General features: G+C 51.6%; 1 protein-coding gene across 2 annotated transcripts in view; it reads left to right on the top strand.

Annotated features, from left to right (window-relative positions):
• NR3C2 (nuclear receptor subfamily 3 group C member 2) overlaps nucleotides 1-17717 on the top strand; it is a 292733-nt gene that overhangs the window by 236710 nt on the left and 38306 nt on the right. For both annotated transcript variants that reach the window (XM_036031871.1, XM_028520129.2), the window contains 2 exons: nucleotides 1523-1870; nucleotides 3139-3283. In XM_036031871.1, coding sequence (XP_035887764.1) covers nucleotides 1523-1870; nucleotides 3139-3283 — 493 coding nt within the window. The remainder of the gene's footprint in view (nucleotides 1-1522; nucleotides 1871-3138; nucleotides 3284-17717) is intronic.

The following is a 17717-nucleotide window of genomic DNA, read 5'->3' as shown; positions in this document are numbered from 1 at the left end:
ATTCCCATAGCCCTCAGTTCTGGGCTTTCTCCGCTTTTTATCCACTGGTTAATCTTCCCCATCTATCCAGCTGCCCCTCCACCCCACCCACCTGCCATCCACCCCAGCCCCCGCCGCCTACCTGCCAGTGTTCCCTTCCTCCTCCCATTCGTCCGTTTCCCACGGTCTAGTCTGATAGCCCTGGAGGGAACTGGGAAAGAAAGCCCCTTGTTATTGAAGTCAGTGCTGCTTCCTCGGTTTTAACCAAGATAAACACAGTACTTATGTATTGGCCCAGATCTGGCACTTGAGGAGTAAACAGGGCACTCTTGGTCATCAGACTGGCTGGGAAAACTAGCAGAAACCAGGGCTGTTCTGGGTACATCAGAACCTGTGGCCACTTGTACGTAATACGCTCTCCTAACAATCTGAAGTGGGATTCTTATGTGATACTATGCAGTTTTATTAAGTGCTAGGCTATGTCGTATGTGAATTGCTTACTTACATCGAGAACATGAAATGGAACAGATTTGCAAAGGTTGTACTTGGTGCGTGTCGGTGTAACTTGCACCTGAGTCTTTTGAAGCATCAGTTCCTGTGCGTTTACTAGGTAGCTGTCCAGTGTGGAGTCATCCGATGTCTAATTTCTTCCCATGCGTTGTGCTGCTGGGGGCTCATTGCTCTTCCACTCGCACACAGGAAGTCTGGAAATCACTTTCACTAGGCGTAGCGTTTGCCAGGGCAGCACAGGGGCTATGGAAGAGGAGGAACACCCGAGCCTTGTGTTTCTGCAGTTCACAATACCCTGGGGACAGAGGGCTGGCAGCATTCGCACAAAACTACTCTGCCTACGCAGGTGACTGGGCAGGGACTGCAGCAGGAAGAGGGAGGAGCCCCAAAGAAGACCCGGTCAGAGGGCCAGGGAAAGCTCACGGGAAGGGGGTGGGGGGACAGGAACGCCCCGAGGTAGTCAGGCTCAATCAGGCCGCCCTAGCAACTGCTGGCACCTCTCTGGTGGGAGAGCGGGAATTAGAGATGTAAGATTTAGTTGAGGTTTAGCACACAAAATGACGTATCTTCCCCCTGAACCTTATCTCTGTTTTACATATATTTGCTATGTGATCCTGGGCAGATTTCCTAACCCTTCTGGTCTCCTTTTGTTCATTATAAAATGGAACTCGGAATAGTCCCTTCTCCTAAAATTGTTAAATCAGTTCATTTATGTAAAGCCCTGGGACAGTGCCTGGTCCTAGAAAAATATGAAAAAGGTACTTTTTCTCTTAGTATCATTAGTCATCTTTAGAGGAAAGGCAGGTAACGCTTCAGCCAGTACAGGGTGAGGCGGAAGTAGGTTTACAGGTGTGAGTACACAAAGCAGTGTTTGTTCTTGGATTATTATTTATCACTTGTTGTATTGCTTTCCATACAAACAATTGTAAATCCACGTTTGCCCCATCCTATATAAGTCGATTGTAATGTACCTCATGCAGCGTATCCCTGTTATTATTTTAATTTGCTCATGTGGCTCATCATTGTCTTACAGCCCGGAAGTCCAAGAAGCTGGGAAAGTTAAAAGGGATTCACGAGGAACAGTCCCAGCAGCAGCCCCCGCCCCCACCCCCGCCGCCACAGAGCCCCGAGGAGGGGACAACCTACATTGCACCTGCAAAAGAGCCCTCCGTCAACACAGCGCTGGTGCCCCAGCTGTCCGCCGTCTCCCGGGCCCTCACGCCTTCCCCCGCTCTGATCCTGGAGAACATCGAGCCCGAGGTCGTGTACGCGGGCTACGACAACTCCAAGCCCGACACGGCCGAAAACCTGCTGTCCACCCTGAACCGCCTGGCGGGCAAGCAGATGATCCAGGTCGTGAAGTGGGCAAAGGTAATTCCAGGTAGGACCGCCTCTCCTCTCACGACGGTCTGTGTCCCACATCTGGGCAGCGCATCTCACCGTGTCCATCCTCGGGGTCGGAGTTAGCTTCCTCTTCAACCCCGATCGCACATTTTTAAGTGGTTGTCAAACTAATCACGTGTGCAGCAAAAACCTGGGTAGCAGGCTCACTTCCCCTGAGCAGTTAGAGTTAAGGGTTCTGTTGTTAACATATCATGTAATTCCTGTGTTGGCCATTGCAAGGCAGAACTTCATCCCAGACGTACAAATGAGGTGAAAACCATTCTGATTGTGAAAGTTCCAACTGAACCTGTTACAGCTCGTAACCAAGGCAAATCTGCCCACACACTGAGTGAACCGAGACCTCTCTAGTAGGTGATATGAGCCCCTGAAAGTCTGTTCTTTCTAAGAATATCATCTTACCTCCAGCACCCTTTAAATTGTCTTTGAAATTCCCATTTTAGCCATTTCTATGCCATGGAATTTTATTAATCATTCTACAGAAACATCACTTAGAATTGCTATCGCATTGGCCCAGCCCCCTTATTCAAAGCAGTTTCTCAAATGACCTGTGGCCAGCCAGCAGCCGTGAGGAAAAAGTTCGGGGAGAGCTCAGATGACTGATTCCTTGAAGACGAGCTTCCCCCGGTGACACTGCACAAATGAAGGAAGAGATTGATGCCACTGGGAATATAGGACCTGGAAAAGGGGGAAAGGACAGGCTTGAGGCCCGGAAAGGGAGGCCAAGGGTGGGGGGTGGGACAGGTGCCAAGGGTGCTTCTCCTGCTTCAGAACTTTGCTGAGGTCCTGCGTCATCCCAGACTGTGGGAAGCAAAGAATAGTACTTCTTCAACCACCGCAAGCTCACGGAGAGTAAAATCTTCCATTATTACTGATCCGCAGTAGCTGATGCTTGTTAACGTATCCTTTATGTTAATGTCATTCATTGAGAGTAGGATGAAGAAGTCTTACCAGTAAAGACAAATTCTTTCATCCCAACCAAAGGTTTAGGACCTTCATCCACCGTGAAACACCCTGAACGCCCCAGTTTTGTTTTCCCGAGCATTTCACCCTCATGAGAATTTGGGGCGAATTTAAACAAAGTGCTCGGCGGGGCCAGGCCCGTGGTGGGCACTCTGTGAGTGACCGTGGGTCTGGTCTGAGTGTGTTGGAGACAGGCGGCCGGTGGGGGTGGCCCGGGAAGCCTGTGTCCGGAGCGGGCTTCCAGGCTAACAGTGTGCGTGTGTGTGTCCTCCGTCTGTCCCGCAGGATTTAAAACCTTGCCTCTCGAGGACCAAATCACCCTGATCCAGTATTCGTGGATGTGTCTCTCGTCGTTTGCCTTGAGCTGGAGGTCGTACAAACACACGAACAGCCAATTTCTCTACTTCGCCCCAGACCTCGTCTTCAATGAGTAAGTACCTGTGGATTGGCCTTCGTAAGGTAAACTGCAGAGTTACTTGTTACGCTTTGCCGTGACTTCTAAACAGAGGTATGTTTGTGGAAGAATCCCCTCCTACTTGCCTTTGTAAGAGTTTAAAAAAGATCTACCATTTGAGAATTTAAAAATTACCTTTTGCCAAATTGTCACGCGCATGCCTGAGTGTATATATAAATCCGTATGTCTAAATCTCACATAATAGTATGTGGGAATCGTCCCAAAAGAGAGACGATCCAGTTGGCTCCCAAAACCTGACTGGTGCAGAGCCACAGTTCATAGAAAACAGCCTCTTTCGGCATCGACTCCACTCGAGGAGACGGTCTGATTTCCAGGAAAGGTGGGCGGGCACGCGCAGCGCCAGGCTCTGCGCACAGGCACACCGTGGTCCTTCTGTGAACCGTGCGCAGCCGCTCCATGTGCTTCCCGACCATCACAGTCCTCCTCCTTCGCCGTCCTGGGAGCAGCCAAAATGCCGTTCTGCGGCGGGGCGTTTTCGGCATCACGGTGCACCTTACGAGATTGAAAGAATCGCACTGGGTTTTCCTTTGGCCACGGACTCCTTCCTTCCCATGCGAAGTTTACATTTTAATACTGTTTGTATTCCACATTAGCACGTTTCCTCCGTTTCTATCCCGCGGTGCTTCTTTGTGATTGTTGGGTCAAGAAACACAGAAAGTGGAAAGGAATTATGTTTGAATTATGACGTGAACCACAGCCGCATTCTAACAGATGGCTCTCTCTAATGAAAATAGGGGTTTTCGGTAGGGAGGGAAGCAGATGAGGAATAGGTTGATGACAAAAGAAACAAAAGCCATGGGGAAGGTTAAAAGCGAACGCAGAGCGCCGAGGTCCTGAACTAGTACGGGCACTCGCCTACCCGGGAGGACTAGCTCCCCCAGACGTGGTGTACCCCGACAGCTTTACTCAGGGGTGTCGGTGGCTGGTTCCGAAGGTGGCCCTTCTGGCAATTACAAAACATAATCCTCCTACTGCGTAAGGAGGGTTCACCAGCAGCGTGACGCGAGGCCAGAGAACTGACACGCTCATTTTAGTGTACTTGTCTTTCTTAATAATCAGTTGACAGCATTCCATGATAAGCCTGTGTTAAAATGTGCTTTATACACCAAAAGAAAAACATATTAAGGAGGGTCTCCTTCAAAAGGAAGTGAGGGTGGTGGGTAAGAGTCTCTCTCTGTCAGTGTCGTCCTGTGAATCTCTGTTTTATTTTACGGAAGAGTGAAATGATTTATTTGATTGTAGTTAGCACGTGTATTTTTGTCATAAAATACGCAGAACAAAAGGTCCCGTCGTGATCAGGTCAAGTGCGCAGTGCGGTGGCACTAATCACATGCACATCGCTCTGCAGCCATCACCTCTGTCCACCCCCGTCCTCGTCCACCATCCCTCACGGAACCCTGACCCCAGCGAGCAATGATTCCACGTCCCCCCTCCTCCCGAGCCCTGACAGCCGCTAGTGGGCGACTGTTGCAGGTGTGGCGTCACAGTGGAATCACACAGTAGGTGTCTTCTCTGTGTCTGGCTTCATTCACTTAGCACATCCTCAGCGTTCACCCTTGTGGAGGCGAGTATCAGACTTTTGTTTTCATGGCTGCGTACTGCTCCACTGTTTGTCTCCACAGTAGATCCTCATGGCTCACAGGTTCTGTATTTGTGAATCCGCCTCTGCCCACACATATGTGTAACCCCCGAGTCAAGCCTTGTAGCGCTTTGGGGGTTGAGTGCAGGCACGTGCAGAGAGGCGGTGAGTCTGAGTCGCCCGGCGAGTGCCTTTCAGCGGAGAGCGCCGTCCCAGGTCAGCTCCCAGGCCGTAAACACGCGTCTTCTTGGCGGTCTGTTTAGTGCCACAGGTTTGCACTGTCGTGCTTTTTGTTGGTGGTTTCACTGTTTAAAGTGGCTCCCGGGCATATTGCTGGAGCACAGCGTTCCTCAGGGCCAGAGGGCTGCGATGTGCCTTAGGGAGAACACGCGGGTGCCTGAAGAGCTGCTCTCGGGAATGAGCTGGAGTGCTGGTGGCAGTGAGGCCAGTGTGTGTGAATGAACCGTGTGTGTTCATGAGGCGTCTTTAATCAGAAACACACACGAAACACGACGCCACAGAGATAGGTAAGTTGATGAAAACGTTACGACCAGGGGTTTTCTCTGGGACCTAGTCCTGTATGCCCACAGAGGACCAGTTCACTATTTGCTAATTCAGGCTTTGCTGCAACTTTCCGGAACATAACTACCTTGTTTATTTCCACCAAAGAGAATTGGCCACACTTTGTTTATTCGTCCAGGTGTTGATAGACATTAGGGTTGTTTTTACCTGTGGCTGGTGTGACCGTCGCTCTCGGCACAGGCGCAGGAGTTCGTTTGAAGCCCGGCTTCCGCTTCCTTCGCGTGCAGCCAGGAGCGGACCTGCCGGGTCACGCGCCAGCTCTGCATCTAACCAGCGAGGAGCCGCATGCAGCCCTGTCGTGCACGGCAGCCGCGCCATTTCACACCCCCAGCGTGCTGGCAACGAGTGAGGGGAGCTCCAAGTCGACCACCCCCCTGCTAACGCTGGTCTCTGTTTTCCTGACCGTTGTACTAATAATGGGTGAGAAGGGCTGCGGGGAGCTTGATATATATTTGACATCTAACATCGTGTGAATTTAAGGTGTACGACGTGTTGATTCCATCCATTTACATGTCGTAGTAGGATTGCTGTTGTGGCGACAGCACCTCTATCACATCACGTAATTGCCATTGCTTTTTTGCGGTGAGAACAATTAAAATCCAGTCTCTTGGCAAGTTTAAGGACTCTAACACAATGCCGACTGCACTGTGCGTTAGCTCTCTAGGCCACGTCCGTCTGTTGGGTGCGGCTTCGTCCCTGTAAACGGCATCTTTCCTTTCTCTCCACCCTGGACCCCTGGCAGTCACTGTTCTGCAGCGTTTTGGGCTTTCGCAGAGTCCCCGTATAAGGGAGATCGCACTGTGTTTGCTTTCTCTGTCCGACGTGGCTCTTAGTAGGGACGAAGGGGCGTCTCGTGGTGGTTGGCGTTGCATTTCTCCGATATTGGCAATCTTTCACATGCTTGTTGACCATTTGTTTGACTTGGGAGAAAGGTCCATGGACGTCCTTTGCCCACTTTTAATTGGGTTGCTTGTCTTTTTTGTTCTTGAGTTGTAGGCGTTCTTTATATATTCTGGATGTTAAACCCTTATCAGATACACGGTTTGCATATTTCTCCCATTCTGTGGGTTGCCTTTCCAGTCTCCCCTCTTGATAGCCTCCTTTGATGCAGTTTTCACATTGAAGTTTTTAATTTTAATGAAGCCCATTTTATCCATTTTTTAGTTTGTTGCCTGCGTTTTTGGTGTCATCTGTTACTTTTTAATTGTGTGCAGACATCCAGGTATCCAGGTTCCGGACCAAGGGAAAAATTGTGAAAATCCTTTTTAACAAAAGAAACTTAAGAGAAAGCACTTATATTTGAACTAGTGTCATTAGAAAGTTTTGGAAATGAGAAATAATGAGCCAAAAAGAAAAAGAAAAGGTCATATAAGCTTTTATATGTATTTATCTGTTCTAGAAAATGTTGATAGTGGAAACAACGAAAATCTCTTTCTAATGTTACAAGTAGTTTAAATGTTACAATATCATATAATATTTTAATGAAAATTTGTTTTTTATTATTAAATTTTTTACCTCAACCCAAACCTAGACTTCTGTAAGTTTTCTCTCAGCTAGAAAGAACAGCGTGGAGCTTTTTTGGAGGACCGGGAGAGGGGAAGCCTGCTCCCAGGGAGCATTTGGGAATGCCAACAAGCCTCCTAGTCAAACAGAGTGTGGTGCGGTCGCTCTGTTACAGGGTGCCAGCCCAGACCCGGCATTGCTCAGGGAGGCTGCTCGGTGACCGGGGACGGCCTGCAGCTGACGTCTGGACGCACACTCACATGCACACATCACTCAAGCAGTACTAGCTGACTGGCACCAGCCTTCGGAGCAGTGGTTTCAGAACACTGAAAAAATGCATATAGTCCCTGCCTCATGGGACATAACTGTCTACTGGGGAGAAAGAAATGACTCAGAGAATCCCCAAGTTGTTATTGCGGGAAGTGTTGAATGGAAAACTGCTTCTCGAGCAGGCAGTTCTGAGAGGATTGATCTAGTCAGCAAAGCCTGCCTTGGGTTGATGAAGCTCACGTCAACCAGGGGAGGTGTAGGAGGAGGGGAGTTCATTTAGGCCGAGGTGCCCGCATGTGCAAAGGCCCAGTGGCAGGAAGGGCCTGACTGCAAGACATTGTAATGAGGGACAGGGAGAGACATGCCAAGGTGTTGAAAGGCAAAACCAGCAGGAATCGCTGGCAGTCGGACTCTGGTGGAGATGGGAAGGGAGGAAGAAGTCAATGACTAGGATGACTGCCAGGCCTCTGCCTGGGGGCCAGGTAGGGTTCAGTGAGGGCAGCTCCCTGGAACAGGGAACAGGGTGAGGGACCAGGGTTTGGGAGGGACGAGCAAGGGAGGCCAGTTTTGGACATGCGAAGGTTGGCTTGTCTTGGAGACATTATTCAAGGGGCAGTGTGAGAGAGGCAGTTATTTATGGGGGTCAGAGACACGTCTGGCAGTCCCCAGAGAGTGTCCCCTCCTGCTGTGCACCAGCGGTGTCAGAGGGTGGGGGGGGGCAAGGCGGGCGCCGTCCCGGTCTGTCATTAAATGTTGGGGTGAAGATGCGATTTCACGCTTCAACTTGGCACAAAACTTTTCTCATAAACTTAAAACTTTCCCACTATGTATCAAATGATTAAGTATTCCATTTTTACCTTGAAACAGCTTATCGTACATTGTACCAGATCGCCGCTGCAGATACTCCCATCTCTTATCCATTCAGTGCACATATTAAAGCTCCCGTTTGAGCCTGTAATGAAATTTCTGCAAAATGTTTTTCATTAACTTCTGAAATGAAGGGTCGGCGTCACACTCCCTTTGAAGACGCAGCCAGGACTTTAGAATCAACGTGTACTTAGAAGCAGGTTCAGGTTGTCTAGAGTTGTAGCACAGCGAAACGCGTGTGTTGGGTGACCTTTCACCGCCTTCGTAGTTCCAAACCTTCTGTGGTTTTGGCTCACTGATCGCTGGTAAAATGGAGAGAGGGTAAGTCTTGGTGTCACTTTCTGACCCCTCCTGTGAGCGCTCTGGTGAGTCACCATCATCAGGTCAGGTGGCGCCTGCACGATGGCTGTACCCGGGGAAAGTACGAGACGCAGTTATCGGTCACCTCGGGTCGTGTTCATGGCGTGCTGACCCTTGTGGCAGGCAGGGGCTCACTGTGCTGTCGCGGTCCAGCTGTCCTCCGCAAGGGCTCCTCAGCAACTCCGCCAACAGGACAGTGCCCTGAAGGTCCCTCTGCAGCTAAGGTCCTCCAGCGCCCCTAGGCCTGGCTCTCACGCAGGCTGCGTGTCCCAAGGCTGGGTCACTTGCTCAGGCTGGGGTCAGAGCACCCTCCTGGGGCCTGAGGGTGGGTGGAGTTAGAACGTGGCACGCTCCGCACTTCCGTCCAGAGGCCGGGCGATTGCTATTCCTGAGCCGCTAGGGTGACTTCCGTGCCTGGACTCCTTCTCCTCCAGGGTCAGGGCCAGGGGTCAGGGTCAGGGTCAGTGATGGGGGAGGGGCAAGAGCTCTGATGAGAGGGCCCAGGCCATCGGATGAAGCCTGGGTCAGCTTCCCCTTCACTGGCTTCATGTCTTTTCCTTCCTCTGTTACCAGCCTCTCTGTCCCTCCCCTTTCTGCTTCTTTCAAGTAGGATTCCTTTCTTCCCCCTGCTCCCCAGGACACTGTTCCGTGTTGTTTCCAGTCTCTGCTGGCCTCCCTCCCCGCTTTCTCCCTCCCCTCCCTTCTCTTCCTGTTTTCCTCCTCCTTGCTTCCACGGCCACCCCCTGTCTTCCTCTCTCTCTCTCTCTCTCTCTCACACACACACACACACACACACACACACGCACCCTCTCTCCCCCCCCCCATCACTGAGATTTCCCTTGCTTTTGTTTGTTTGCTTTTCACTTCTGGTTTGTATGAGGGAATAAACTTTAAAAGGAAGCAAGTCTTCCTCTGCACCTTATCTCCGCATCGAACCCTGTGAAAGCCCAGGCCCTGCACCAGCAGCTGGAGGGCCGGGGTGTGCAGCAGAAGGGTCCGAGCGTCTTGCCTGTGGGACAGGAGGAGCAGCTCCCCACAGAGGGGCGTGTGCCCATGCAGGCCCCGTGGTTCCCGCCGCTGCCTGCTGCTCTGCACCCGGCCCCCTTCTCCCGGGCCTGGCCCCCCCTGCACACGGCTGAGTTTGCGAGTCCTGCGTAAAGGAAAACAGTGCCACAAGTAGAAAGGGGTCCACTCTTGTCTGCAAAGGGCAAAAGCGTTGCAAAGTGGAATTCTCTTTCTTTTACACAGAGGTAGGGTACACGGGACATCTTGTCACCTAAAGGCGGCTACACAGAGGGGACTCTCGGGAGGGGTGCGGTGAGGCCTGAGGAGACTTACAAGCTACAAACTAGAAATAATCACTCATTCCGTGTGTGTGTGTGTCAGGGCAGAGGAAAGGTGGGTACAGTCCCTCACAACAAGAGGTACTTTCTTCCTTTTTTTAATTGTTTTTACTTTTAAAATTCCAGTTGACATTCAGTATTATAGTTTCAGGTGTACAGCCTAGTGGTTAGACATTTATATAACTTAGGAAGTGACCCCCCCGCCCCCGCCCCACCGAAGTCCAGTGCCCACCGGCACCACACATAGTTGTTACAGTGTTACTGCCCTCACTCCCTGTGCTGCACTGTGCATCACCCAGACGGCTTTGTAACCCCCTTTTTCTCCAATAGTTTTTTTTTCCCTTAATGAACCTAACATAGTGGTAAGAAGTAGAATTGGATGCTTCCAGATATTTCCATCAGAGCAATTGAGAGGAGGGAAATTCTTAATGCAACGGGCAACTCGGCTGTGGGTGCTGCTTCTGAGTCCCTGTTACCGTCACGGAAAGGTCCCAAAATGAGCAGGCCGGGGCCGAAGCCAGGGTTAGGGCCGGGGCCAGCCCTGGCCGGGGAAGGCGAGAACCCTCGGGAGAGTGGTGTTAATTTACACGAGAGCCATAGGGGACTTTCTAGCTCCTTTCTTGGCCCATTTTTGCTGCCGCCGACCCCTGTGTCTCGCGTTGGCCCACCCCGGGGAGCAGCAGGCCCAGGGTGCTCACTCAGCCCAGTCACTCAGCAGACGCTTCTTGAGCGGCTGCAGTGTACCGAGCGCCGCCCCGGGCATGGGGAACACCACAGTGATCGCTCCGTGGGGCCCGCACTCCGGTCACTCCGGTCAGCAGTGAGTGGGGGGCTGGGGCAGTGCCGGAAAGTGCAGCTGGCTTCGTGAAGGAATGCCACCTGCTCTGTGCCCAAGGAGTGTGGCATACCGTAGGCAGCGTGCCTTCACCCTCCGTGAGGGCTGCACACAACTGCAGGAAGGCGGCATTTAAAGGGGTAAGGCGGAGTGTGAGTGCATTCTCTCGGAGGACCTGCTAGTGCCCTCGGTGAGCCACCCAGAGGACCTCCTCTTGGTGCTTGACAGGCGCCACCACGCTCGCTCCGGACTCAGCTCTTTCCATGTGGCGCTTGCCCTGCGCAGGAGGGTGGCTCTCTCTCTCACCATCTCGCCCCAGCTCCAAGCACTCCTCATTCACGCAGCTGCCGCCGGACCACCGGATCCAGAGCAGACCCCTCCGCCGCTTCCTCCCTGTGGCATCACGGGCTTATTGTCTCTGTCCTAGGTCTCCTGTCCCCGCCGCGTGGGCACGGGGCAGGAACCCCGCCTCCCTGGCTGCCCTTGGCTGCCTCGCCAACACCCAGAATGCTCTCTGGCAGGAGTAAGGGCTTCGTGAACTAATTAATTTTAAAATGCCGCTTTCAGCACTCTTTCCTGCTGCTTCTCTGCATGAACCGGGTGCCGGCCAAATTAACCTTTCTTTCCCCTTGGTCCTGCCTTCTCCTCTTCGTGGTTTTGCTCCTAACATTTTCTGTTCTGCCTCTCAGGCCCAACCCAAGGGTGCTTCTTCCCTGATAACACCATTTCCTTTCAAAGTCAAGAGTGAGTTCTTTCTTCCTGGAACTCTGTTTTTATATCACTTGTTTGGTGCTCTATGTGTTTTGCATACATTTCACTCCGGAGAGACTATAAACTCCAAGAGCACAGAGAGCATACTTTAAAAAATTTTCCATAGCATCTAGCAAAATGCTTTCTGCATCATCGGCGCCCAGCGGCCACCCTTGGCCTGTCGGCGAGCACTTTCCCTCGCACGGGGCTCCGGAGCGAGGCTCCTGCTGCGGGTCAGCCCCGCGGTGATTTTGGGGGTCGGCGTGTGGACTTAATGAACAGGATTCGCGTGTCTGTGGAGGTTCGTTTTCAAGTTTTACTTCAATGGCACTGCCGTACACTCATATTCCTTGCGTTGTAGTGAACTTGAGAAATTTCCTAAGTAGTTAATAAAGCCGGGTAATTGCCGGTAGAGAATGACATTAAAGCAAAACAAATAGGAGAATGGCAGTGGAAGGAGCACTTTAAACTCTACGTAACCATATTGGAATCACAGGGACGAGACATGATGCAAGGAATGTGTCCAGGCTTTGCTCGGGCTAACGAGAGGGAGCCATTTTTCATTTTGAATAAAAGTCAAAACCATTTTAAGATCATGCATTACCTTTAAAAGGCCCAAGATGGCTCATATTAGCATGTTTGGGATTGTTGTTTTGTTTTTTTTTTAATTTCAGATAGCGGGCTCAGGGACTGTGGTCTCTTCCGCTAAAAATATTTTCCCCTTCAGTGAAACACAAAATCACCAGGGTGAATCTCTTATGGAGAAACTGATAGAGGAGAACTAGTGTTGATGCCGTGATTATACTGTGACATGGGGCAGGTGAGGGATGGGTTGACTGCAGAACTGAGGAGGGCCCGGGCGTCCTCCTGTGACACGCGACACAGGGCACCTAGACGGGAGTCGGGTGGCGCCCTCTGGGCTAAAGCAGGAGACTGCTCCTGCCTGTGTGTTTGCATATAAAGTGTGTCAAGTGCACCGCTGTCTTTAGAGACTTCCAGAACCAGATCTGAGCCACATGCTTGTTCGCTTTTATTGTGTCATATGAGAGTGATGACTAGGGTTTTATACCCCCCACTTCCACCCCCAAACCCAAAGCTAATAAAACAGGGCTGTGTATCTCGAGAGCTCTGATGAGGTCATTTCATTTGGGGCAGTTTCTGCGGTTGATGCTTTTCTGAAAGAAGCAGTGGAGAAGGGCAGGAAACTGTGTCCTCTTTGGAGACCCTCATCTTCCTTGCTGGAGAGCTCATCTGTGTATACCTGCCTCCTCCCTGCCCCAGCTGCAGCGCCGCCCCGGCCAGCGCCCAGATTCACACGTGCCGCAGCCTGTGTCTGGCAGGGCCTCCTCCGTGCCCCTCCGCCTGGACACAGACAGTGCCTCAGCAGAGTCATGGACTTGGTCGTTTGTAAACTCCGACTTTCCTTCTTGCTGCCAGTGTGCGGTCCCTCTCAGTCTTGATCAACGGAGGCCACTGTAACGAGAGACCGCAGACTGGGTGGCTCACACAGCAGGTGTGTAACTGTCAGGCCCAGGAGCAGCTACAGCCGGGCTCCGGTGCGGGACCCCTGCTTGGCTGTGGACAGTGCCTGCTCACCGTGTCCTCCGTGGCAGAAAGAAAGAGCTAGGGTCTCTCTTCTCCATCTCCTGCGACACCAATCCCATCGTGAGATTTCCACCCCCATGGCCTCCTCACCTCCCAAAGGCCCCTCACCTGATACTGTCATCCTGAGGGTTGGGGTTTCAACACGTGAATTTTGGAGGGACACACACATTCCGTTCATAATGTTCTCCCTTCACATGGACAGTAGAGTACAAACGTACTTAATAGTCTGGTAGGTTAGAGGGGCAGTGTGTGTGCGTGCCATTGGCTGACGCTGGAAGTGTGTGGAAGTTCCTGTGCTGTGTGCCATCTCTCGTGCATCATCCTGTTTACTCCTCACGGCTCTGGGGGGCAGGGATTGGCGAGTCTTCTAAAGAGGAGGAGGCATTTTGAACCCAGGTGTGTCTCAGTCCAAAACTCGGAATTTTTCAACCACATCAAGGCGTGTACATCGAAGTGCTGGGGAACGTGGTGTTCAGGCAGTTGTACATACACGGTGAGGGCCCTTGGGGCCAGCACTAGGTTTCATTAGGTGCTTTCAGGGAGTGTATTCGGAACCTTCACTGACCAGTCATGTGCCATCTTTCAAGAGCGTTATTCTTTAAGATGGGTGATAATGTGTTCAATGTACAAAGAACCCAAATGGGAAATGAGATGTTCTCAGGACATGGAAGCTTTGGTTCAAAGTTTGAATTATTTCTCTAAGTCTGTTTTCCCTCCTTTGTGATGTCGTGACGATATGTAAAACTCGGTTGTTGAGGACCCGGGGCTGGGTTTTAACGCCGCTGCTCGCGAGCTGGGCGTTGTCCGGTGCGGGAGGTCGCGTCTCCGAGCCTCCTCGTCCCTCGCTGGGAAGGGGAAACGGGGCCAGACGAGCGGTTCGTGCGTGTTTTGTTCCCAGGACCCTCTTTCTGCCCTTAGAATCGTTGAGGACCCCAAAGAGCTTTTGTTTCTGTGTCGTATCTATTGGTATTTATTCATATCAGAAATTAAAACAAACTTTTAAAATATTGATTCCTTTTAAAATAAAAGTAACTATTATATATTAATAAACAAACATAACAGTATACACAGTTTTGTGAGAAATAACTCTTTTTCTCAGAACAAAAAATATTAGAAGAGTGGCATCGTTTAGCCTTTCTAAAAACCCCGTCAGCCCGACTTAAATGAAGGCAGTTACGTCTCTTACCTGCTTCTCACTCTAGTCTGTTGTGACAGGTGGTTTTGTTCGAAATATGTAAGAGAAAATTCGGCCTCACCCAGATACCTAGTTGGGAAAAGGGGGCCCTCACAGACTCCAGGAAAGGGTCTTAGGGATGCCCTGGAGTCCTTAGGGGGTGCCCAGGAGTCCTCAGGTCACAGGCCGAGAGCCCCTGGAAGAGGGGTCACTGACACCCAACACAGACCCTCACTCTGCTTGGCTTTCGGGGAGCCTCACTGGAGGGCCGCGTCTCTGCTTCCTCACCCAGGAGAGACTCAGTAATCGGTATGTCAGACCTCAGAGAACAGATGCACACTGGAACAGAGCCCCAGCACCCACCGAGCCCTCCCTCCATCCGTGGTCCTCGGTGCTGTCACGTGAACCATCGCCGTCACAGACTCTCAGGTTTCACGGCGGGTGTTACTGTCACTGTTTCACAAGGACGCAGCGGCCTCTCGCCGAGAGCGGTTTGGTAGATCGTCCACGCTCACGTAGCCAGTGAGAGGTGGACCTCAGGCTTGAGTCCCAGATTCCCGTGAAAGCTCACGCTGTGTTCACGCTACAGCAAGGCCTAGAATAACCTTGTTTTGTTCGACTTTGTCTAGTTATGAGGTCGGTGAGATGCCCTAGGGTCCTAACTCTTGGTTACGTGAATTAGCCTATGATATAATTGGCTTCATTTTATGTTGTTTCAAAGTCGAACAACCTATCTATGACCGTAAGTGGGAACCTACCGTACCACCTGTCTTCCCCCATCTGCAGAGTAGCCGATGCGGGAGGGTCTCCGAGTTCCCTTCCGGCCACCTGTGGTTTTGGATTCTCTAGTTCAATGTCATCAGTCAGCTAACGTACAGCCGTGAGAACTTGTAGTTATAGAATGAGGTCACGTAAAAGGGAGAACAACATTAACGAATCATAAATTAATAATCACTTTCCCTAAAGTAAAATTTATATCTCCTTATTGTTTAGCTAAAAAAAAAAAAAGGACTGGCGTTTCACCAGTCAGTAATAAATGTTGAGAATCTCTGCAGTATGCAGAACACCACGATGGCTGTTGTAAGGAACCCAAAGTGAGAGACCGAGTTTCCACCCCCCAGAATTCCGTCGTCCACTTGAGTGAAGACATAGACGTGTGAATGGTGACCCAGCAGGAAAATGCGCACAAGTGGCAAGTGGCTGATAAGTGTCCCGTAAGAGGAGGCCCGGGGAGTCTAGGAGATCCTGGTTCCTCTAGGTGGCGACGAAAGCCGCCGAAGGTCCATTTGAAGGCCAAGGGCAGCCCCTGCAGGAGGCTCACGGGCTGGGGGGCGGGGGCATGAACAGGCAGCACAAACGGGCGGCACGAGCAGTCCAGGCACAGAGCCTGTCCCACACGGGCAGGCAGGGGCGGCCTTGGAAACTCGGGGTTGAAGTTCCGGAGGCAGGTGGCATGAAGAACGGGCTCACTTACCGGAACGGAGGGGCTGTGTCTCTCCTGCTCCCCGGTTTTCTCCCTGTGGCTGCCTTCTCTTCCCTCCCTCCCTCCCTCCACTCTGGCCTTACGTCCCCCCCCCACCACCTCGTCTTCTCTTCCTGCTTGACCGTCTTTCCTCCCCCGAGCACGTCACCCTTCACCAAACACTGTGCAGAGTGAGGCGGTGCCACCAAGCGTTGAGTTTGTCGGTTTAAAATGTTACATCCCATTGTCATAACATGGAAATGAAGTGTGTACGGCTTTCACCCTCTTCTCCGGAGGAACACAGGTCACAGTGCGAAGCTGCTCTTTCACTTCACCGTGACCTTTCGTTTTCTCCCTCCTCCTGCTTCTCCCTCCCCATCTCCCTGCCCCCACACCTCTTTCCCGCCTTTCCTCCCTCCCTACCTCCTCCCTCTCCCACTTCCAGAGCCAGTGCCTGGTCCAGGAAGGAGGCCTGTTGGCTTGAAAGATCTCAGGGACCTAATACTTTCGAACTGTTGGCCTTAACCCATTGCTTCGGGCCCAAACCCCAAAGACTCATTGGTTTGTTGTTAAAGAGATACGGCATGGCCACTGCCTGCCGATCATAGGAGGTTCAGAAGTCCCAGGATTTCAAAGTAGAAGTTGACGTAATGTCAGCCGTACGCCTCGCTCTCTGGCTAGTACTTTACTGCACGTGGGTGTGGAGGAGCAGCCGCACCGAGGCTACACCGAGTAAGCATGGTGTCCGTGGCGTGTGCGTGTGGGTTTCGGTGTCGGCCCTTTACGGGAACAGGTGTCACTGCTGGCGCAGTGGCTGGGTGGCGGTGTGCTTATTTCCCGCAGTCATGAATGATGCAGCTGTTCAGAATGTCCTGAACAAAATCTGCTCTGTGACAGATGTTCAGAATCGGTAATAAGAAAGGACACGGGGCCAATTCCTAGTAAATTAATTGAGTTGAACACCATAGTTTTGTTTTGTTTTGTCTTGAAGGCAGATGATCTATCAGCGTTCAGAATGAGTCAAACCTTTGACGCAGAGTTCCGGTGCCCGAAAGTGCTTTCTGGGGCCCCTTGATCAATGAGTGGTGTGTGTGGTGACAGTCCCTGGAGGTTCAGCTACTTCTTCGTCCAAAGCAGGACTTTCAGGGTAGAAGGAGGAACCTGTGATCTTGAAGAGTGAGCACAGGTGCCTCGCCCCTCCCATGCCCCCACCCGGGCGCTTCCCCACTCTGCTCAAGGCACCGCCGCAAGGGTAGGCCCCTCCCTGCTGTCGCTGTGGGGGCACGGCGCACCCTCGTCAGAGTCAGTGTCCTCCCCCGTCACCTGCGCCAGGTGCTGGTTGCTGGGACAGTGTTACTTCTGCACCAGGAAGGGCAGGAAGGACTCCATGAGCAGCCGGTGAATGCAGATCTTTCAGTGCCCCGGGAAGGAGCGGTTTGCTGTCACCCTTTGCCCGAACCGTAGTCCAGCAGCACTTCTAAATTCAGCAGTTCACGCCATGCGCACTCTCGAAACTCACTGGTTATCGAGTCGGACTTTTACCTTTTTATGGCTTCTTTTTCCAAGTGAGGGAGCTATGGTAGTTTACTCAAGTTAAGCAATGTCTTTAAGCATGTATCCCAGTCGTCCTATTTGAAGTCACTAAAGCTTTTTTCTGTGTTCTCCCAAACTATCTGGGGGGTGCATATCATTAAATTTCCAGAAATTAGCATGAAAGTCTATAGGCAACAAAAATGAGGCCGGGAAGTATTTTAAAAAATTCCCATCACTAGAGAATATTGTTCTTGTGTATCCTTCCCGTGTGCAGAGCAACTCTGGAGGTAAGTCTCAGCCAGCCCGGTGAGGGTGTCTTAGGTGCTCCAAAGGGTCCAAGTGCGCTGCTGGGTGTTTGAACCTCAGTTTAGTTCCCCCTGAAGAGTGCAGCGGGCTCTGAGACCAGACGCCTTGAGTTCAAATCCAGAATGCTGTTTTTGGTGAGGTCTGACTTCCTTTTTTTTTTTTTTTTCACTTGGAATAAGGCAAGTCACTTTCTCTAGTCAAGACCTACACCTGCTTCTCT

Source organism: Phyllostomus discolor, chromosome 8, assembly GCF_004126475.2.
Source record: "Phyllostomus discolor isolate MPI-MPIP mPhyDis1 chromosome 8, mPhyDis1.pri.v3, whole genome shotgun sequence".
In the NCBI taxonomy this organism is placed as follows: domain Eukaryota; kingdom Metazoa; phylum Chordata; class Mammalia; order Chiroptera; family Phyllostomidae; genus Phyllostomus; species Phyllostomus discolor.
This window is presented reverse-complemented; position numbering and strand designations above follow the sequence as displayed.